The sequence below is a fragment of the Amblyomma mixtum genome, chromosome 8 (assembly GCF_055824585.1).
Source record: "Amblyomma mixtum isolate Tamu chromosome 8, ASM5582458v1, whole genome shotgun sequence".
In the NCBI taxonomy this organism is placed as follows: Eukaryota; Metazoa; Arthropoda; class Arachnida; order Ixodida; family Ixodidae; genus Amblyomma; species Amblyomma mixtum.
In genome coordinates this window covers 76723205-76742871 of record NC_143019.1, presented here as the reverse complement: position 1 = coordinate 76742871, position 19667 = coordinate 76723205, and the positions used below count along the sequence as shown (strand labels likewise).

Below are 19667 nucleotides of genomic sequence, written 5' to 3'. Positions count from 1 at the left end.
AAAACTTATCAAAAACTGTCGACTACCAAAAATAACATAAAAAGAAGTAGCGAGCATTACTGGCAGCGTGCATTTTGCCGGCAGGCGATAAACCGTGCGCTGTAATTCCACCTCAGTGACGAAAGAGATACAGGAATTATTCTCATGGCACACTGAGCAACTGATCAGCTGCAAGTTTCAAATAAAAGCCAGGCGCTCTACACAGCACTGGAACTTGAACAATCAACTTGCCACTAGAGTACTATAAAGTGTAGGGCAATTACAAGCCGTGAAAGAAAACCAAACCGATAAATTGCCCTGAAGTAATAAGGAGCTAATCGGAGGCAACTGCCAGGAAAATTTCACCCTGGTGAGTCAGCTGCCGCCAGAATTACCTACTGTGCCATTTATTTCAAGGAATAAGCAGAAATAGTTATGCGCTGTCAGTAACATGTACACACAGGTCGGCTGGATCGTTTCCGCACATAAACATTGCACGCTTGCCGGCACGTCGTGTGTGACAAACCATACGTGCACCACTCGCAAAAAATCAAATCTTGCAAGCAGACATATTCGCATTGAACAGAAGACATTAACAAAAAAGTATATTACCTGTACGGCTCCAGAAGAAATCGTCGTCGACGAAATACACACTGCAGACTTTCATTTCCCGCGTCACAGCCTTTCCGATCCGGAGTTTTACAACCCATTCCTTCTTCAATCGTTCGCCACTAGGAAATGAGTGCAGACTAATCTGATTACTAACAGCTCTATTTGTGCACTGTGGCACACTGCACATTCGCTTGCTTCCAGACTTTCTGTCCATACCAAGCGAAGCACAAACAGCGTGGTTAAAATGGACGCTACCGCCCGCTGTCGGCAGCCACTACCACTCGACCGTTTCGCTCGTTGGCCGCGCGGTGGCGGTAGCGTCTACGGAACTTGCGAATGCGGCGTACAGGCTGGTAGCTCAACTAGGGTGGCTAGAACTTTTTTAGGTGTGAAAAGCGCGGCGCGTTTCTCTTGCCGGAAGTGGCACCGCTGCTCACCAATGCCGCCAGGGGCGCTGATGCTAGAGGCGCCGTAGAACTATATCAATGCTGGAAAAGGCAGATCAGGAAAGAATTTTTCTATGATAACTCAAGAGGCAGTGCCCTACTTTTTGAAGCTAGGTCAGAGTGTCTTAGAACGTGCAGCTACAAAAAGAAATTTAACGAAGAAGATGACACATGTGCAGTGTGTGGTAGATGTGTGGAAACAATTGAACACCTCATAATCAAATGTGACGGTATCCATCCGGATGTCGATGTGGGCACAGTCACCCTTCCGGAGGCCCTAGGGTTTAAAGATAACAATGGTCATGTAAATAAATCTGCAGTGGAAGTCAGCAAAAAGCGATTGGAGGATTGGTGGCTGAAAAGCAGAGATGTGGCATAAGGTTAGAATTGTAGGAAACCGTAGGTAAAGATGGTGGTGATTCTTAATGAGAATTGCCAACACAGTAAACAAAAAAAAATAAAGAAGAAAAGCTGAGCATGGTGGCAATTGCCACCACCCTGTTTCAAAGGGGGCGCTCCTATCCATCCATCCGTCGCGCGGTTGCTGATCGTGCATGGTGAAATGTGCGCGGACCGCGTTTAATTCCGTGATTTTCGCGCTGTGATTTGCTTTTAAGATGCTGCTGATGGTGAAAAATGGCTCCGCGGTGGTATTTTGTCCACGTGATGCAATGATGAGCTCCGGGTCATCAAGAATTATTCACCAAGCAGAACTGCTTTCTTTCCACAGCAGACGACGAGCAGTTGCAGGCACCTTTTCGTTGATTTAAAGGGACCTCAGGTTCGATTTATGTGCTGGCATGAAAGTTGCTTCCGCAGACGTCCGCACGCCTTTCTGCACGCGCTCGGCTGTTCGTTTCGAAAAGCGTTGCATGCTTTTGTTTTGCTCCTTAGACAATTATACGGCAAGACTACACTGTGTCGCATACAAGTTCGTACCGTGAAAGAATTAGTGGGTTTTTATGTACAGAGATCGAAAAGCAATAGTAAAAATGTAGTGGGTGGATCCGGATTAATTTTCCGCCTCGTGCAGTTATTACATGCGTTGCAACCGCAGCAAACGAGAATTCCCTTTTCAAAGAAACACTCCCAAGAAGTGGCAGCTCATGAAGCACACAAGTGTGGCGAGGGCACCTACCCAGCAAAACATATGCACAGTATGAAAAAGACGTGTTTCTGGAAGAACACATTTACTTTCAGTTGTTCATCCACATACACAACAGCATGAAAGCCCGTTAAAGCACGCATGGCTTCACCCTTTTGCATTTCCTTTCGTCTTCCTTTTGATTAACTCCTTTAAAAAAAAAGTGAACCCGCGTTAAGCAGTAGAACTTCACTACTGAACTCGTCAATGCCACTGAGTGCTGGGCGCAGCCTATTTTTGTCGTTTCCCCAATTATTTTCCACATGTCAGTCACCGACTTAGCATGAAGGGTAGTTCTGCTGAAGAAACTAGTGACTTTGTTCTCTAGTGTCATAATAAGGTTGTAGAGGGAGAGCGTTGGGAACGAAAGCCCACAAAGGTCCCACTGCATTGATGCTTCCGTGGGTAAATCAGAGCTGGACACGTCTTCTTTCTTCATTAGGCAAGCAGCCTTGCAATCCTCACAGTCGATGGACAGCACGCGTTTTCGTGCCACGTAGCCGGCGATATAATAAATAAGGCGGGCATCACTTTTTTCCGATATGTAAGAAGCATGGTCAACAGACACTTCGGCTGCATCGGATCGGAGCGGTCGGCTTTCTGCCTCTTGCTCTTCGCTGTCTGTCTCGTTCAGCAGTTCCTCCATAGATAGCAACGACTCAACTACACCATCAGGCACGTTACCTCCCTTGGGACTCCTGGCAAGACTATCGAAACTGAGGCACCTGCAAGTAAGCACAGAGTACTAACTCTTAATCGGAGCCAAGTGTAAACCAGTTAAATTGCACGGTGTATAACCAGCAAGATTAGCGATACCTCATGATGGCAATGAACTGGGCCGGAGTCGGATGGTCATTGGCCCCACCTGCCTGCCTCACAATTCCGAAACACCGCTCAAGGCAATCTTGGCTGAGGTGCGCAGTCATGAGGTACTTAAAACCAACTTTCTCTGTTAGGTAGTCAAGTAGGCTCTTTGTTGCAGTGAGGGTCACACGCCAGCCCACTGCCGTGCTTCTGCTTAAAAATCCAATCCCCTTAGCATGGCCCTCCCAGAGGCCTAGAAAGTGCAGCATTTCGTCCAATGTTTTCTCATTCTTGCTGCCGGGTCTGAAACACCATTACAGAATGCTCATAAATGTATTGTTGACAACTGAGGTAAATGTGGCAATAAATTTGAACTTACCTTAAAGGTGCACTGAAGAGGAATCTGAACTTGTCTTTTTGCCGCGGGAACTCGATCTACACGTTCCAAGCTTTCTTAGAAACTGCGATTTACTGCACTGTGTGGTCGATTTCCCCCAATTAAATCGAATTAACGTCCGGCTCCCGCCTTTTCTTTTTTTAATTCTGCCTCGTATGGTGGGCGGAGTCGACCAACGCGTGGAGCGCGTTTCACCCAGTCCCGTGGCGGCTTGCCGCTCTGCCATCGGCGGAGTAATACGTAGTAGTCCGTAGTAGCAAATAGTCCGCGCGTATTTTTATTTCTTCGGGCTTATTTTGCGGCTATATTATCTGCGAATGAAACTATTTATTCATGGAAACCTAAAAAACAAAATAAAGCGAAAGCAAAGCCTCCACGGGACTGGGTGAAAGGCGCTCCACGCGTTGGTTGACTCCGCCCACCGTACGAGGCAGAATTAAAAAAAAAAAAAGGCAGGAGCCTAACGTTAATTCGTTTTAATTGGGGAAATCGGCCACACAGGGCAATAAGTCACTTTCTAAGAATGCTAGGAACGTGTGGATCGAGTTCCCGCGGCAGAAAGACATGTTCAGAATCCTCTTCAATGCACCTTTAAGGCTTCTGCTGGGAATCTGGACGTCATGGCCTCAATCAGATTAGCCATGAGCCCAATGACAATTCTTGTTGGGTCGCTGTTCGGGTATTTGCTCTCAATTTGCTCTTTGTAGAAGGCTAAAGCATTCCTAACTTGGGCGCTGAAGACTTGAAAAGCAAGGTCTACCCTCATCTTCTCGAACCCATTAGGAAATATGTGGGACCTCGTAAGTTTTGGTGCCACCTTCAAGGTGATGCAACCGCTGTCCAACTTCCACATTGTCGAAACGTGTTCCCAGTGGGCCTGTAAAATTAATCATTTCGCATTGGAAACACTAACAACAATGAGCAAACATTTATGAATATGTGCCAACATTTCACACAATGTTTCTTAGCAAGCATACCCGTCCATTGTGCGTGTTGAAACCTTGTTTTTTCATCATGTTGCGCACACATTTGACAAGGTGTGGAAAGTCAGATATAAAATGCAGAAATCTGCCTTTGTCACAGGGATGGACGACCCTGCACCTTATATCATTGAAGTTTCCATGTATGCCTAGGATGTTCCACATAGATCGATTCCACGGGGCACCATTAGAACAAATATAATCGACACGGAGGCCAGCTTGTTTGGTCAATATCGTTGCTTCTAGAATAATTTTTGCCAGCAGTCTCGCTTTCACATTTCCATTGGAGGCGAACACACCTAAGGCAGAAAAGAACATTGTATGCGATCGTGTGATCTGCTAAAAAAATTTAGAAATAATCAAATTTTATTTACCTATAATCTGTGTCCATTTGCCCACAAATGGCTGAAACATCACCACTAGGCCGTGGTCAGCTTTCTTTCTTTTGTCACATTCTTCGGTGTACTTTCCCAGGTCCACAAAGCCTGCTTGGACGACGTCATGTCAAGGTGGGTTGAAAGCTTCATTTCATCCGCTACTAGACCACCATGCCTTTTCATTTCGTCTATGTCCTGGGCTTTTGATCTCACGCATGACAGAAGTTTGGCATTAAATCCATAAGAAGCTCTGAAACCCTAAAAATGCAATAATGTCACCACTCGGACTTTCATAACGCGTCCAGTCACATACCTTAATGTACCTTTGTAGGCAAACATGACTGGGAACAACCAGAATGTTTGGCGCATCATAGCCTCATTTGCTTTTGCGCCATTAAAATCAATATAACTAACTAACTAACTGAAATCTTCAGAGAATGTGTTACGAAGAACGGTATTGAGAAGATGCGCGCAGCAGTTCATTCTGTTGTAGGACTAGAGAGCACACATGATGTTCGCACCCTGGTCAGTCACAAACGTAGCCTTCTGCAGAGCATCCCTGTCAATCCCCAGTTTAGAAAAACAGCGTTGTAACTCTTTCCGAATGTTTTCCCCAGTCTTGCGTTCCTCAGAAAAATTACAAGTAAAAAGAACGTGGGCGTGGAGACACCACTCGCTGTCGATGTAATGTGCCGTAGCCGTCGTGTACGCCAGTTTGCGAAAATCGTCTGTCCACATATCCGTAATGATCGCACAGCGACCCTCGATCATAGCTGTGGCAACATTCGGCATTAAGTTGCCTCGAATTTGCGTTGATAGGTCAGCTACTTTTCTGGAGACAGTGGTGCGATGCGGAAGGACATCACCAACATCGACATTGCCATGGCCATGGCGAGCACCAATGCTGATTAACTCGTGTGCTACTTTTGCAAAACCACTGCCACTGACTACGTCAAGTGAACGCATATCTTTAGCACAGAAGTGTGCTAAAGCTGCAGTCAACTTTTCCTTCGCCAATGCTGGAAGCTGTGAGCTTGACGGTTTCAGAAACGAAGTTATTGTACTTGCGTTGGCTGAGCTGCTTTTACACCGGTGCCTCTGCAGATGCAATGTTCCAGTTTTAGAAGACTCGTAGGCGAAGAACGTCTTGCACATCTTGCACTGTACATGACCCACGGGAGAATTCATTGCACACTCACTGACGACGAAAAACTTGTCCCATACAGCGCTCTTATGGATTAAGCTTAAAGCGTCTGCTGGAAATTCCGCTTCTAAGGTTTTCGGCACTGAACTTCTCCATGGTACACGCCTGAATGCTGCAAGCTCATAACGTGTACGAAATGAACGAACTGCTCTTAAGTAAGAAGCGGAATGACAGAGGCGTGGCCTCGTAAGCCTTAGATGCCGTGCCGCGACTGGCCGCTGTTTGTGTTGTCAAAGGAAAAGCCAGCCAATAATTAAGCTGCAGCATGGCTTTTTCCTGCAAACGGCGATGTTGGGGCTATGTTCCTGCTTCTGCTGTTCACAGGAAGGAAGGGGCTGTGTTTACTTCGCTGGCAAGCAAATACAGGGAAACACTACAACCAAGCCTCTGTCGGAAGTAGAAGAGAGAATGCAATTCCTGCCGCGGTGCATTAGGTGCGTTTCGAATCGTCTTTCCGAGAAAAGGGCGAAACGTCCCATGTCTTCCCGAGAATTGGACAAAACGTCCCATCTTTCCCTTCGCTTGATACCGACAACGGCGAGTCAAGGAAGTTAATCCTTTACCCGGACACTGCTGCAAAAAACAAGGACCTCTTTTGCGCTGGCAGTGACGTTCCGTTTGACAACTTCCCGTCAACAGCCAGTGCTGCCAGTCTTCAAGCAATACCGCAGTTCATTAGAAAATCTTCCCTTGCCACCACTGCTTGGCTAAATTGTATGCGTTGCAAGGGCGACCCCATGTGCGCCGTACTCAGCCTCACCTTCGCTTCATACTACCCTTCATACTGCAAGGCTTCCACGACTAGTGGCTTCCAGCATTGGTACCTGCTAGAAACGAAAATGCGTTTCGAGCCCCACCTAGCTTTTGTTTGGTTTCTTCCGCAAGGCCCGAGTTCAACCCGTGGGCCGGGTACGAGCTTTCGGGCCGGCCTGAGCCCGTGCACAGCTTTAGTACCGTCATTTGCCTCAAGAACCGGAAGCAGCGCTCTATGACGCCTCCTTGGCCAAGTGGAATCTTTTTCCCTGGTGATGTCACCTTCTTTATCATCGCGCTGCGTGCGCATGTAAGCTACATAGCTACCCTAGCCGTGTGTAGGGGTTTCTCGATGCGCACCGACCCTTGCGGTTAGGATGTTTCAAGTTAGAAAAATATGGCTAGTAAATGCGCCAAAATAAAAGTTAAAAGTAGCCAGGGAGCCAACCTAAATTTTTGTCGCCGGACAGGTTTCAAGAGTAGCCAGTTTGGCGCAAAGTAGCCACCAACGGCAACCCTGTATGCTGCCAGTGCATTCAGAGTGAAAATGTGATGGAAAACAGGCTGCTTATCTTCTTGCTGAAGCTGAAGCTTGGAATCAGTTACTCATCCCTTGCTGTTTTGTTTTCAGTCAATAAAACCTCAGTTTCACGGCACTTCAAAAGTGTCCTGTGGAGTCTCTCATTTGCGACTACAAAAGTTTTTTCATCCCCCAGCCACAGCAATCCTGGCTACAATGCCAGAGACTTCTAAAAAGCACTATCCTGGCTGTACCATGATTATTGACTGTAATCAAGGCTACAATGCCAGAGACTTCTAAAAAGCACTGCCCTGGCTGTACCATGATTATTGACTGTACCGAAGTGCGCACTGAACAGCCACCAACTGTGCAGCAAGAGCATACCCTATATTCAAACTACAAGGAAGGCTACACTTGGAAGTTTCTCATCGCAATAACACCTGGTGGAATTATTTGTTTCCGTTCAAGTGCTTATGGGGGCAGGGTCTCTGACGCACACATTACAGTCGATTCTGGCTTCCTAAACATTGTTAAACCTCGAGACATTGTATTAGCCGACGAAGGATTTCCTGGTATTCGCACAACTTTCGGGGGGCAGAATCCTATACTTGTTATGCCTCCATTCTTTCATGGTGCCCAATTTACAGCTGAGGAGGTCAGAGATACACACAACATAGCACGGATTAGAATTCACGTTGAAACGATGATTCAGAGAATTAAGACAACATACTGAATAATCGAGTGCCAACTGAACTAATTCCTTGCATGACAGAAGTGTTTCATATGTGCTGCATACTAGCAAATCTTCAGCTGCCAGTAATCAGCCAGAAGGAATAACAGACAGTTATTGAGTGCTGAAGGAACTCGGTAACTAAAGATGCATGTCGTTGTGTTGTGATTTTTGTCCATGATGATACAGCCTTTGTTCAATGTTTAGTGCATGGGGTTAGCTTCTAGGCCATGTAGTGAGGTTCTTGTGGCAGTAGTGTAAGTCCGACCCATTGGAAGGGGCATTACCAGAGATGTTACCTTCAGGAAATTTAGAATACTGGGGATGCATTACGAACCACACAAGTGAGACTCGGAAGCATACATCCTTGGTTCTAAACTTTTGACAGAGGCTGTACATTGCAGTATTGTGTTTGGGTGGCCTTGCCAAGGTTGTTTTCATTTTTTTTCTGTGCCATTGAGTGCATGCAGCTATTGAATGCCTGGTTTTGTAGTGCATATGAAGGTTGAATGATACGCAGCTTTAATGGTAGCAATAATACCCCTTTTTCAGAAACACTTTGAACAAGTGGAGAGTGTGCCATCTACAGTCACGTGGACTTGGCTGTAGGGCATTCAGGTGGCAGGGTGTAGCTCAGATAATGAGAGCTCTAACAAGCCTGCAGCTAATATGCATAGTGCCCATGGTAAAACAGCGCGGAAAAAACACGAGGACGGAACAAACACGACAACACGAGCACTGACTTTCAACTGATGATTTATTATGCACATGTGTACATATATAGCATTCCCGCCAAACACCAAACAGAACAAAAAAAACACTGCATCATCACTGAAAATATTAAATCTACATATCTACAAATGCATGCTCCAAAAAGGTGATTTTGCGGTTGGCCAGTGATGAGGGCTTACTAATGCATGCTGTACCCCCTTTGTCAATGTGATATGCCTCTACTATTTCCCTTACTACCTGATCCTTATGTTTGAAGATGACGGATGTCTGATGAAGCAATGGGGCGCACGTGTGCTCAGGTTGCCTGCAGTGAAGCGCCAAATTCGAACCGGCTGCCTTGTCCAAAGAATTATGGTGCTCCCTTTATGGTGCGTATGTTCACCTTTGGCTCATTGTGCCGTTAACTGCTGTACCTGCATCAGATTTGCTCGACCACAAGACTATATGCTGAAGCTTTGTTTGTTCCAAGATAATTTGGTTTGAAATAAAACCACATTCCTGCTGCAATTTTGTGAAGTGTATTAGTATTAGTCAAGTGTTTTGCTCCTTAAAAGCTGTCACACCAACTGGCCTTCAACTATGCTTTCCTAAGTATATTTTCTATCAATTGAGATCTGTACTGTCGTATTCACAGGACTGAGTGTGTCTGCTAAATGCTATTATGGAACATTTCACCCCTTGATGTCTCATGCTCTACAGAGGGGCTGTCTTGAATACAAGCAGTATATTCTGCATTCAAGTTTATTATGCATTTGTATTCAGAGTGGTTCTGTACCTTTGTTTGTTGGGAGCGTTCATGTTGTCTAATACAGCGTGTCAGATACTGATTAATGTTCATACTTCATTGTGATGCTGTATTACTATGCAGAAGGACAAGCAGTTCTGAAAGCTTTTTATTGCACTGCTCTAGCAAGTCTAATACTAAACAAAGACTGCAAGTACCACATCAATGTCATTTTTATTAATCATGCTCTTAAGAATAAGAGTTGCAACAGTTTTCAAATGTTGCACAGAAATGCCAATTTATTGCCTATCCATGATCAATAAACGGCACATTGGTGAGATTGCAAGACAAAAATATACAATGCTTTGCCTGTACATAGTTAACAGTTTTTCACGAATGGATGAATACAGTAGTTAAAAATAGTGGTAAAAGAAGGCCCATTTTGCCTAATCTCAAATAAAGCACCTTCATTATGAATATAAATTTTCTGCAGTCTGATAAAGCTGAAAAATGTTGCGGCACATATCCTTTGCAGCAAATGGCCTTGGTTGGTTGGTATGATCTGGTTCTCGTGTAGCATTCTGTCCCCTGTGAAGTCACGCCACGCTGTTAAACTGACCATGTTCATCCTCTGGAATGATTGATAAGACATTAGTAAGCAGGAATCACCATGTCTAGTTATCCTATGTGTAGCAGTTTATGTAGCTTCAGTTTCTGCAATTGAGCACTGGCTCCTGCCTAAGAGTCAGAAGCCATACAGAGCTGCAGAAGAGATAATAGCTGTTTGTTGAACCTACTGCAGTGGATCAATGGTTACAGCACTCTGCTTCTGAGCCCGCAGATGCGTGTTCAGTTCCAGCTGCAGTGTTGTGTTTTGATGGTGAAACGCAAGACACCCATATGCTGTTCGATGTCAGCACAAGTTAAAGAACCTCATGTGGTCAAAATTTATATACAGCTCTTCACTATGGCTGGCACTTCTTTCTATACAGCTCTTCACTATGGCTGGCACTTCTTTCCCTCTTCTCTGAGTCCCTTCCCTCTTATACCATTGGTTTGGTTTGGTTTATGGGGTTTAACGTCCCAAAGCGACTAAGGCTATGAGAGACGCCATAGTGGAGGGCTCCGGAAATTTCGACCACCTGGGGTTCTTTAACGTGCACTGACATCGCACAGCACACAGGCCTCCAGAATTTCTCCTCCAAAGAAATTCTAGCCGCCGCGGCCGGGATCGAACCCGCGTCTTTCAGGACAGCAGCCGAGCACCATAACCGCTGAGCCACCGCTTATACCATTGGGATGATTACCAAGAATTGAGACAATTACTGTGTCTTTCCTTTCTTCAGAACCAATTTTCATTGGCTGCTTGTTCAGTCGATTCTAGCTCGGACGGCAGGCTGGCATAATACATGGAGTGAACAAACAATAAATTAAGCAGTGATGAGTTTACATTTTCTTAATCCCCACATTACAGATTGTTGTATTATTGGGGTGTAAAAGTCTCCAGGCTGCAAATATTGACCAAGCTGCATTTGCCACATCCTCTTTTCCAACTAGCACCTCATTTTAATGCCACAAATAAGAGCAGATACACTCAAATTTAGGCTCAAAAAGTGTGGCCTCAAGCCACTAGCAAATAACAGAGCTATCAGCCTCAGTTGTCCCGGAGACTTTTGTCCCCAATAGTAAACTATCGCATCTCTTGTTCAGTTTGGCCACAGATTGTCTAGTTCACACGGGCAAACTACTACTGACAATTAAGAAAAAGCTAATACTCCGCTAGTTAGTTCGTCACCAACAATCCTAACAGCCTGTAGGGATCAAAAAGAACAGCATCATGTCTCCTTTGTGTGGTGGGCTGCCACGGTGGCTCAGCTGCTTGCCCAAAAGACGCAGGTTCGATTCCAGCCATGGCAGTTGAATTTCGATGGAGGTGAAATTCTAGAGGCTTGTGTACTGTGCGATGTCAGTGCACATTAAAGAACCCCAGGAGGTCAAATTTCCAAAGCCCTTCACTAAGCCGTCCCTCATAGGCTGAGTTGCTTTGGGATGTTAAACCCACATAAACTATAAACCAAACCTTTCTGTGGTGTGTTGTTCCCTACAGGCTGTTAGGAGGGTTATGCTAGTACTTCTGATGATTGCTGTTTATTAATGCTTGAAGAATCATACCAAAGAAAAAGCATTTAATGGAGACTGTGATGTCCCTCTTCCTTGAATTATTTTCCTTTCAGCTGTCAAACTATTCATACATTTGAAACATTATTGTTTTGCAAGAGCTGGCAGAAACCAACTGTACCGGTGACCGCTAAAACTGTACGGTGCACGCCAGCCAGTCTGGCAACGTGCTCGGGCACTTCCGGTGAGCGGGCAATAAACGTCAGTTGTTTCATGGCTACCGCACGTGTCGGTCTCCTGTATACATGGTGTCAGAAGTGGGATACGAACCCACGCCCGCTGCTCCCGAAGTCCTGCTCGGATTCAGCTCAGCAGCTCTCAAAACCTCGAAAACATAAGCAGGATACGAACAAAGGACAGCAGCTCCCGCCATTACAGCCTGGAGACAGCGTTCGCATTAGGTCTGGAAGCAAGTGGGGCACAAAAGCTATAGTTTTAGATCTTGTGGCCCCCCGATCATACAGAGTAATAACAGAAGATGGAAGCGAATTTAGAAGGAACCGTCAAGACTTGCGAAAAACGAGAGAGGTTTGCAACCCAACATCACAACAGCTTCATCCTACAGGACGCAGCGCTGGAGACGGGGAAAGTCGCCCAGTGTTGCAGAGAGCGACAAGACCCCAACAGGCCCTCATGCGTGTTGACACTCCATTATCGAATGCAAGATCAACAGCCCCAGCAAGGGAGCTGTGTACACCACCTAGACTACTAAGACCGCCTACAGCATCCTCGCCAGCAGCAGGAGAAAGGGGTTCCGCAGAGTTCGTTCCTCTCACACCCCCTAGACCAGCTGGAGTGTTGGGTGCAACCGAACCAAGCGTGTCGCCCAAGCAACAAACAGGGGAGCAGCCAGCGGTGCAACCTCGAGGGGGAGCAGCAGAGACTGCTACAGAACACACTACATCCTCTGGACCGACTAGAGTGGTTGGTGCAGAACTAAGACGGTCCTCAAGACTCAGAAGGCCTCCCCGCCGGTTGGCCTACCAGAATTAAGGCGCCCCGTCCTGCATATCACCCGCTCCCTATTGTGAAGGACTTACTCTATTGTCACCTTCTCATTGTTTAAAGAAAAGAGGGTGTATCGGTGACCGCTAAAACTGTACGGTGCACGCCAGCCAGTCTGGCAACGTGCTCGGGCACTTCCGGTGAGCGGGCAATAAATGTCAGTTGTTTCATGGCTACCGCACGTGTCGGTCTCCTGTATACACCAACCAAAGTAAAATTCTTTGAGGGCTGGTACTGCTTGCTGCAGAAAAACATTATCCTTGGCTATCTGAAGAGTAATGTTTCCCTTACTGGAATAAATGAAAAAAAAAATATTGCTGTGCATTTAGCAAGTACATAAGCTGAACCTGTGTATAGTACTTGTGCGACTTTTTCAGTATTATAGTGTCCCCAACATGCTTGATGTATTCTAGACAGGTCTTTCCTCAGGCTTCAAGAGTTGGCTGGTCCCTGCATTTGTGTGGACATTTGATTTCGAGCAAGCACTTCTCATTAGACAGACTGAAAATGCCATCAGGGCTTCTGCAGAGCCATGGCTGATCAGGGTGAAGGAGAAGGCCCACCTGGAAGAAGCATTGTTTCAGTTTGATGCACAGTAATGTAAACATTCATTGCGCAGCGACAGACCTAGCAGTTTGAGGAACATGTTAAACTATTGGAGTACAAATATGAATTTTGCAAATGTATTCATGATTCCATTTATCTTTAGTACTACAGCCCGTTCAGAAACATGCAGAGACCTTTCACTCACCTCAACAACCTTGGTGCCGTGTTGCTGAAATTCACTCCTGGCCACAGGTTCCATCCGTAGTCCTAAGGTGTACAGAACTACAAGGGTGAAGAATGCTTCATGCATAAGAAAGAAGAATACGTACCATATGCTGTAGCCTCAGATGAAAACGCTGTTGACCGAAGGGGATACCTTGCGCAACTTCTTCAAGGGTTTTCGCGTCCGCAGTACAGTGCTAGCTGTTGAGCTGGTGATACCCACCCTGCTTTCCTTGTGCCACCTGCAACGCATTCAATGGAAAATGGTGCGTCAGTAGGGTAATGTTGTTTGAAACATTATAAACTGGCATACTTTAAACAGCTGGATGCCCGGCTGTCTCCACACAGAGGTCAGGTAATGACTTGCAAATGTGCTCATCATAAAATACCCTTTCCTGTTCTGTCATGCTTCGGAAGTGATTTTTTGGCCTCACAGCCACCGTTGGGAAATCGCCAAAAATTTCCAGTTCATGGAGTGGCCTGCTCGGTCACTGAAGCAAGGCATTGAACTTTCCAAGGAGCGACAATCTCCTGTTTTCTTCTTGCTCTTCATACGCTTTGCTGGTGAGCAATCTCAGACTCACTAATTTCCATTGTTGGAGCACTTCTGTAAATGGGGACTCGATTCCTTTAAAATGCTCAAGGACATAAAATGGTGAGAACTGTTGGGGTTCTTTTCTGCTGACGAAAGGATTGTGCTTTCTAAAGGCAGGAAGAGGATGATAACTACACATCATAGCAATAGTGCAGAAGTTAACAATTCACGTGCACTCATTCACAAGCACATCACTTAAGAAGGAATAATTTCCTGGGTAGTCCGGGTGAAAACTGCATAAGTAATGCTGTTAGAAAAAATCCTAACCACGACTGGTTGACACATTTTAAATTTTCATCCATACAAACTTTTGGGCAAGCACACTTAACAGCAGCAAAAATCACATGTGGAATCTATGAGTGGTGACAAGGCAAACATAAGTTTCCCATCAACAGACGTGCGCTGAAAGAAATTGCATCACAGCGCTTCCGTGCATGGGAGTACCAAGGTGACAAACGCATGAGTCAATTGTTGCAGTCGGCAGTGCATTCCACCATTAGTGATAACAAGCAAGAACATCATACCTCCAACAGCTCACTGATAGATACTTTGTCGATGAGCGCAGGCTTAGCCACCGGCTTTCCCCACGCTTGCGCTATGCTGGTGCAAGACGCAGCTCGTGCTCATTAGTGAAGCGTGCCACATCCACACAGTGCTTGCAGTCGCCAAGGCAGCCATACTGGCAACTGCATCTGCCTTCCTCTAACCTCCGCGGCCCTGTGGCAAGCTGCGAGTGACAAACGAAAATGTTTGGCATGATGTGAAATTGCGAAATTGCGAAATCGCAAGGAAAATGTGCCATTGTTAGCAAACAAGAACACCCAATTAACAACAACAACAATCCGATTAACCTCTTTCAAACTTCGTTCTCTCCTTCACTGTTTTGGGCAAGAAGCATGCACGTGGGCAAGAATAAGCAAAAATCATTGTTTACTTACGCGAAGTTCGATGTTGTATACATGCCTATTCCGTTGTGAGAAACACTTCGCGGTTATGTCCTTCTGGTCGACTTCTTTTACGTTGTAGACGTGACCATTTTTGAGGAGGTGGTGTCCTTTCGAGAGTATTGGTAGTTGGAAATAGCTGTCAAGGTCTTCGATGGCCTTAAAACCGCAAAATATGACGACCTACACGGCTCTCGCCGTTCGACTCTGAAGCACCCGGCTGCGTCGGTCGCCTCAAATTACTTGGCGCCGGCGTTGGTGTGCTGAACGCAGCGCTCCAGTGGCGCCACCTGGCCATCGCAGATTGCCTATAATGGCTGTGGGTAAAAGCTCATAAAGGCACTTGTGTCATAAAGGGACTTATCCTTTAAACAATCAGAGTTTCTTCTAATAGTCTTCTGGCAAGCAGCAGCTACCCCACATTTCTGCTTGCTGTCAGTCAAATGCATGTCATATAGTACACCACAACCTTGAAATAATGAAAATTGTAAATGTCTTCTTTTGCCCACAAAGTTCCTCTGGAAGGTAAGCAAGGGCTTGACTATATCTTGCCGACTAATGAGCGACAAGGTTTATCATGATGCTCAACAAAATAACGACCAAAGCAGATGCGGTCATTTAGACCACACAGACTAGCAATTGTGCAGTGCAACACTTTGTTATAAGCCAGGTACAGCTGCAATTATTTACAACACAAATTCTGTTCAAATAAACAATGAAAACTGAGACATGCAAAGCACGTGCACAAAACTTTATAAAAAGGAAGATATACAAAACAAGGCAAATACACAAATTACTGTAATCTAGAACAAAGAATTAATCAAACGAAGTAAAAGTATTGCATTTTAGGGATTAGATTCCAGAGGAAGGCCTCGTCTCAATTCACCTTAATCATAACAATACATAGAGTAGGGCTCTTCGGAGATTAAGAATATGCAATTGTACTTGAATTTGTGTATAATATGCATGCGTCTTTTTCAGTTCAATGACATCCTCAAGGAATGTAAAATGGGTAAATGGGAATGTAAGGTAGCTGCACCTTTATTCATAATTAACAAACGGTCTGTCTCTGTACTTGTGCATGCACTTAGTTTCAATTAGTACAGTTTCTCGGTCAATCATCACAAGTCCATCGGGGCTGCAGCACAGCCGTGGCGGCTCTAGGAGCACAAGTCCAGTCTAGAAAATGAGGAATTGGAATCAGCACTTGAGTTGAAATGGCCGCATAATAGGAAACTGGGCACACAAGGAGTAACTCGTGCAATGTAAAACAATGTAACTTACCTGCACAATGCGTACACCGAGCTATTTTTGAAGCTCTTCACGTGCTGCGGATTCTATCTTGATGCCTAGTGAAATATATTTGCATGCTCAACCTTAGTGCATATAAATTACGAAGATTAGGTTTGAATATCAGCTTGTTTTTGCAGTGCAACTTCATGACCATTGAAATTACTGCATATGCATTTTGTTTAAACTTTCAATGCCGTTTGAGTACATACCGTAGTGCATTGCAGCACTTCTGTAAGATGTCTTGACCAGCTGTTGAGCAGCTCTTTTCAAACCATCAGCACTATTTTTGGTCTTGATCATGTGGACCTTTGTGCTGCTGACATGAATTGAGCGCTCTTCATGCCATCTGAAATTTCTGAGGTGCGAACATAAAGCCATGTAATGTATAGAAGATGTGTTTGCCACCTTATACTATATTTTAATTGCATACCATGAACAATTTGCCTGACCCAGTGTGAGCAGGCATAAATCAATTGAAGTACCTTCAATGACCACTTTTCTAATGTAGGTTTGAGCCTTTTCGTGGCTCAACTCTGCTAGAAAATCTCGCACTTGAGTTTCTTTTTCATTGATAATATCAAGATACCTGTAAACAGGTCTGTTCAACATTAGGTCAAGGAAGTCCTTCAGAAATTATTTTTCCAATGTTGTCGACACTGTTTCCACAATTCCGTTGAGCACTTCAGTGCAGATAATGTCGTCAGCATTTGAATTCTGCGGTTGCAGTATTTTTTTCAGAGGGCACACAGTTTTTCAGGGCACACAGTGTAATTCAGCAGAGTGCTGGGGTCTGCAGGTTGTGCATTAGCAACCTCTGTGTCTGGACCTGTTATGGGAGTTGAGAAAAACAGGTGAACGGCTTAATGTTTTACTCAAAACTCAAAGAGAGAGACTTTAATCAAGAAGAGGTTCAAAAATCAAAGTTCAGTGTCAAGGTGTGGCACATTGAACATTCAGTATTAAAAAGAGGTGAACAATACTGCTTGCTGCCTGGAAAGAATGTCCAAAGTATTCAGCATCAATTCATTTAGTGATGTAGTGCTTTCTACGGCATGAAAGCTTTGTTAACTTACAAGGGAAGAGATGCAACACATCCTGGTCCAGGCGCCTCTTCAGCTTGCCCCATTTCTGGGGCTGGCTTGTGCATGAATGAACTTCTTCATTCACATGAAAGCACACCACAGCAGCGTGCTAGCATCGAGCCGTGATACCAACATTGCAAGTACATTTTCCTTTTACGATGAAAAACTCCCGCTTCTCCGGGCATCACCACGCCAACTAAGAAAGGCAGAAGTAAAAAGCAAGAGGTAACAGAAATTGGCCGCTGTTTTCTAGATACAACTGTTCACTGATACTTGCTGTGTGCTTTTTCATCAGAGGATAACATGCATAAAACATACACATGATGGCGTACATCTTCCTCTAGTCTACCTCTGCCGCAATATTCCTGGAGCATCAGCGATCACGAAAATTCAAGCAAAAAAACGAATTCATGTCTTTCATAATATAATGTCATCGGTACAATGTTTCGCGAGTGTGTGCACACCCTCGCTAATTTGTAAACATATGTATCGCGTACGCGACACAAGCGCGCCTGTTGTTCGGCACCACTCACACGAAACACCACATCCGTGGCACAGGTCTTACGAGTGTCAAGCTAATATTATCGCAGAAGTAATGTACAAACATAGCTCAACAACTAAAAAAAAAATAGAGGAGGCCTGCGCTTGGATTCACAGAGTTTAAAGTTCATCTGCCTCACGACTCACCGGGCGGGTTATGTTCCAGTGCAAGGAGCATGTCCGATACATTACCAGGTCTTCCACTCGACTTGCATGCTTGGCCGTGTAGGAACTATTTTTTCTCCGCTACGTGTACTTTCTTCCCCGGATCTACATAATTTAACTTAGTGAGGCCGTAAGTAACAACCTAAGCATATTTACCGGTTGATCCACTCTTACCGTGAACACGGGAATGTGTGGCCCACGCTCTTCGAAACGCAAATGCGTCTGTCCCGGCCACACATGAAAATCAAGTGGCAGACAACGCCAAGCACCGCCTCTAGATCTTCCCGTGCGTTTGCCACTTAGCTTTGATGTGCGGTGAGCGCGGCCGCCCCACTCGCGTGTTCAGCCTAGGAGTGGATCATCCTGTACACTGCATACAACAACCGAAAACTAACGATCAATGATTGCATCACTTCACTTCACAGGGCTGATTGTACTTCACATTTTTCAAACATGTAATTAAACTTGAGAAACGCATTTTTCAGTCAAATGGTTCTCCTCGTCGTCAATTCTCTGCTCCTCACTGTAGACGTGGCTAATGAGCTTCTCCCCTTTAATTATGTTGGATTTGCAAAAGTCAAGCTGAATGAGCATCTTGAAGCCACAATGCAAGCGAAACATCGTGACAGCGCGAGCGCACTCACGTGCAAAAAAGCGTAGCGGAAGCAGCGCACGCAGTGGTCAGTGTCCCAGTTTGTACTTTGCACATCAAGCGCAGCAGCGCCACTCGGCAATGCTTTGGGAGCCTATTGTCGTTGAGTGCCCTGGTCATCTTTCCGTGGTCAGTTTCTTACAAATATCGCTGTCTGTCACCTCCCCGTGCTGCTACTGCCGATGTTTTAGGGCTGCTGTCTTCGGCGTGTCCATCAAAGGAAGAGTAGAAGATGCGCAGTTCATTCCCCAAGTGTAAGAATGAGCGCTTGGCTCAAAAATCGATGAAGACAACTTATTGTGGTACATATGTGTTTGTAAAGGATACTCGACAATAGACCACATTCACACTATCAATCAGGTGATAGAGAAATCCGCAGAATATAACCAACCCCTATATATAGCCTTCATTGATTACGAGAAAGCATTTGACTCAGTGGAAACCTCAGCTGTCATGCACACTCTTAGAACTAAAGGAGTACAGAGGAGTGCCCAGAACACACTTTGGAGGAGTATTCGCTTGTCCCATATTCCACTCCTTTTTCCAGAATAAAATTACTCCCTCTGGACAAAGAGTGATTGAACACCTACTCATGGAGTACTGTCCTACTCCTGCAATAGAGTACAGGCACTCCTCCGAGGGAGTAAAGCTACCACATTCAAGCAGCATCCTATTACTCTTTCAGGTGGAGTTCCAGGACTCCGTTCATTAAGAGTGACTGTACTCCTTCAAGGAGTATCAGCCCAGATGTTATTTTACTCCTTCGAAAGGAGTTTCACTTGTTTTCAATGTATCCTACCAATTTTCTGATTTCACATATTCTTCAGAGCAAGTTATTCATATCTTTTGCAGGATCCACCTGCTCTACATCTACAAAAGAGTAATGAGCAAAATGGATTGTGATCTTTGAGCAGAATAATTTTTGCTCATACAACTACTTTATGGCTACACTACAGTTTGCACATTAGTATGGTGCTCAGTCTGTGTTGGGAATAACAATGCTGCAATAAATAGTGCCACAAATGTACAACACTCATAACTTT

At 45.1% G+C, this 19667-nt stretch overlaps 1 protein-coding gene and 1 pseudogene across 2 annotated transcripts in view; one reads left to right on the top strand and one right to left on the bottom strand.

Moving 5' to 3' along the window:
• The window catches only part of LOC149333068 (uncharacterized), a 51199-nt pseudogene extending 40691 nt beyond the window's left edge, over nucleotides 1-10508 (top strand). The window contains exon 3 of the transcript XR_016285287.1: nucleotides 4837-10508. The product of XR_016285287.1 is annotated as an uncharacterized LOC149333068 (transcript). The remainder of the gene's footprint in view (nucleotides 1-4836) is intronic.
• Nucleotides 2113-4235, bottom strand: LOC149333069 (uncharacterized). Its single transcript, XM_089557630.1, has 3 exons — nucleotides 3972-4235; nucleotides 2557-2926; nucleotides 2113-2171 (listed from the first exon to the last, which is right to left on the bottom strand). The coding sequence occupies exons 1-3, from the start codon at nucleotides 4233-4235 to the stop codon at nucleotides 2113-2115; spliced, it is 693 nt and encodes a 230-aa protein (XP_089413756.1).
• Nucleotides 10509-19667: the final 9159 nt, after the last annotated feature.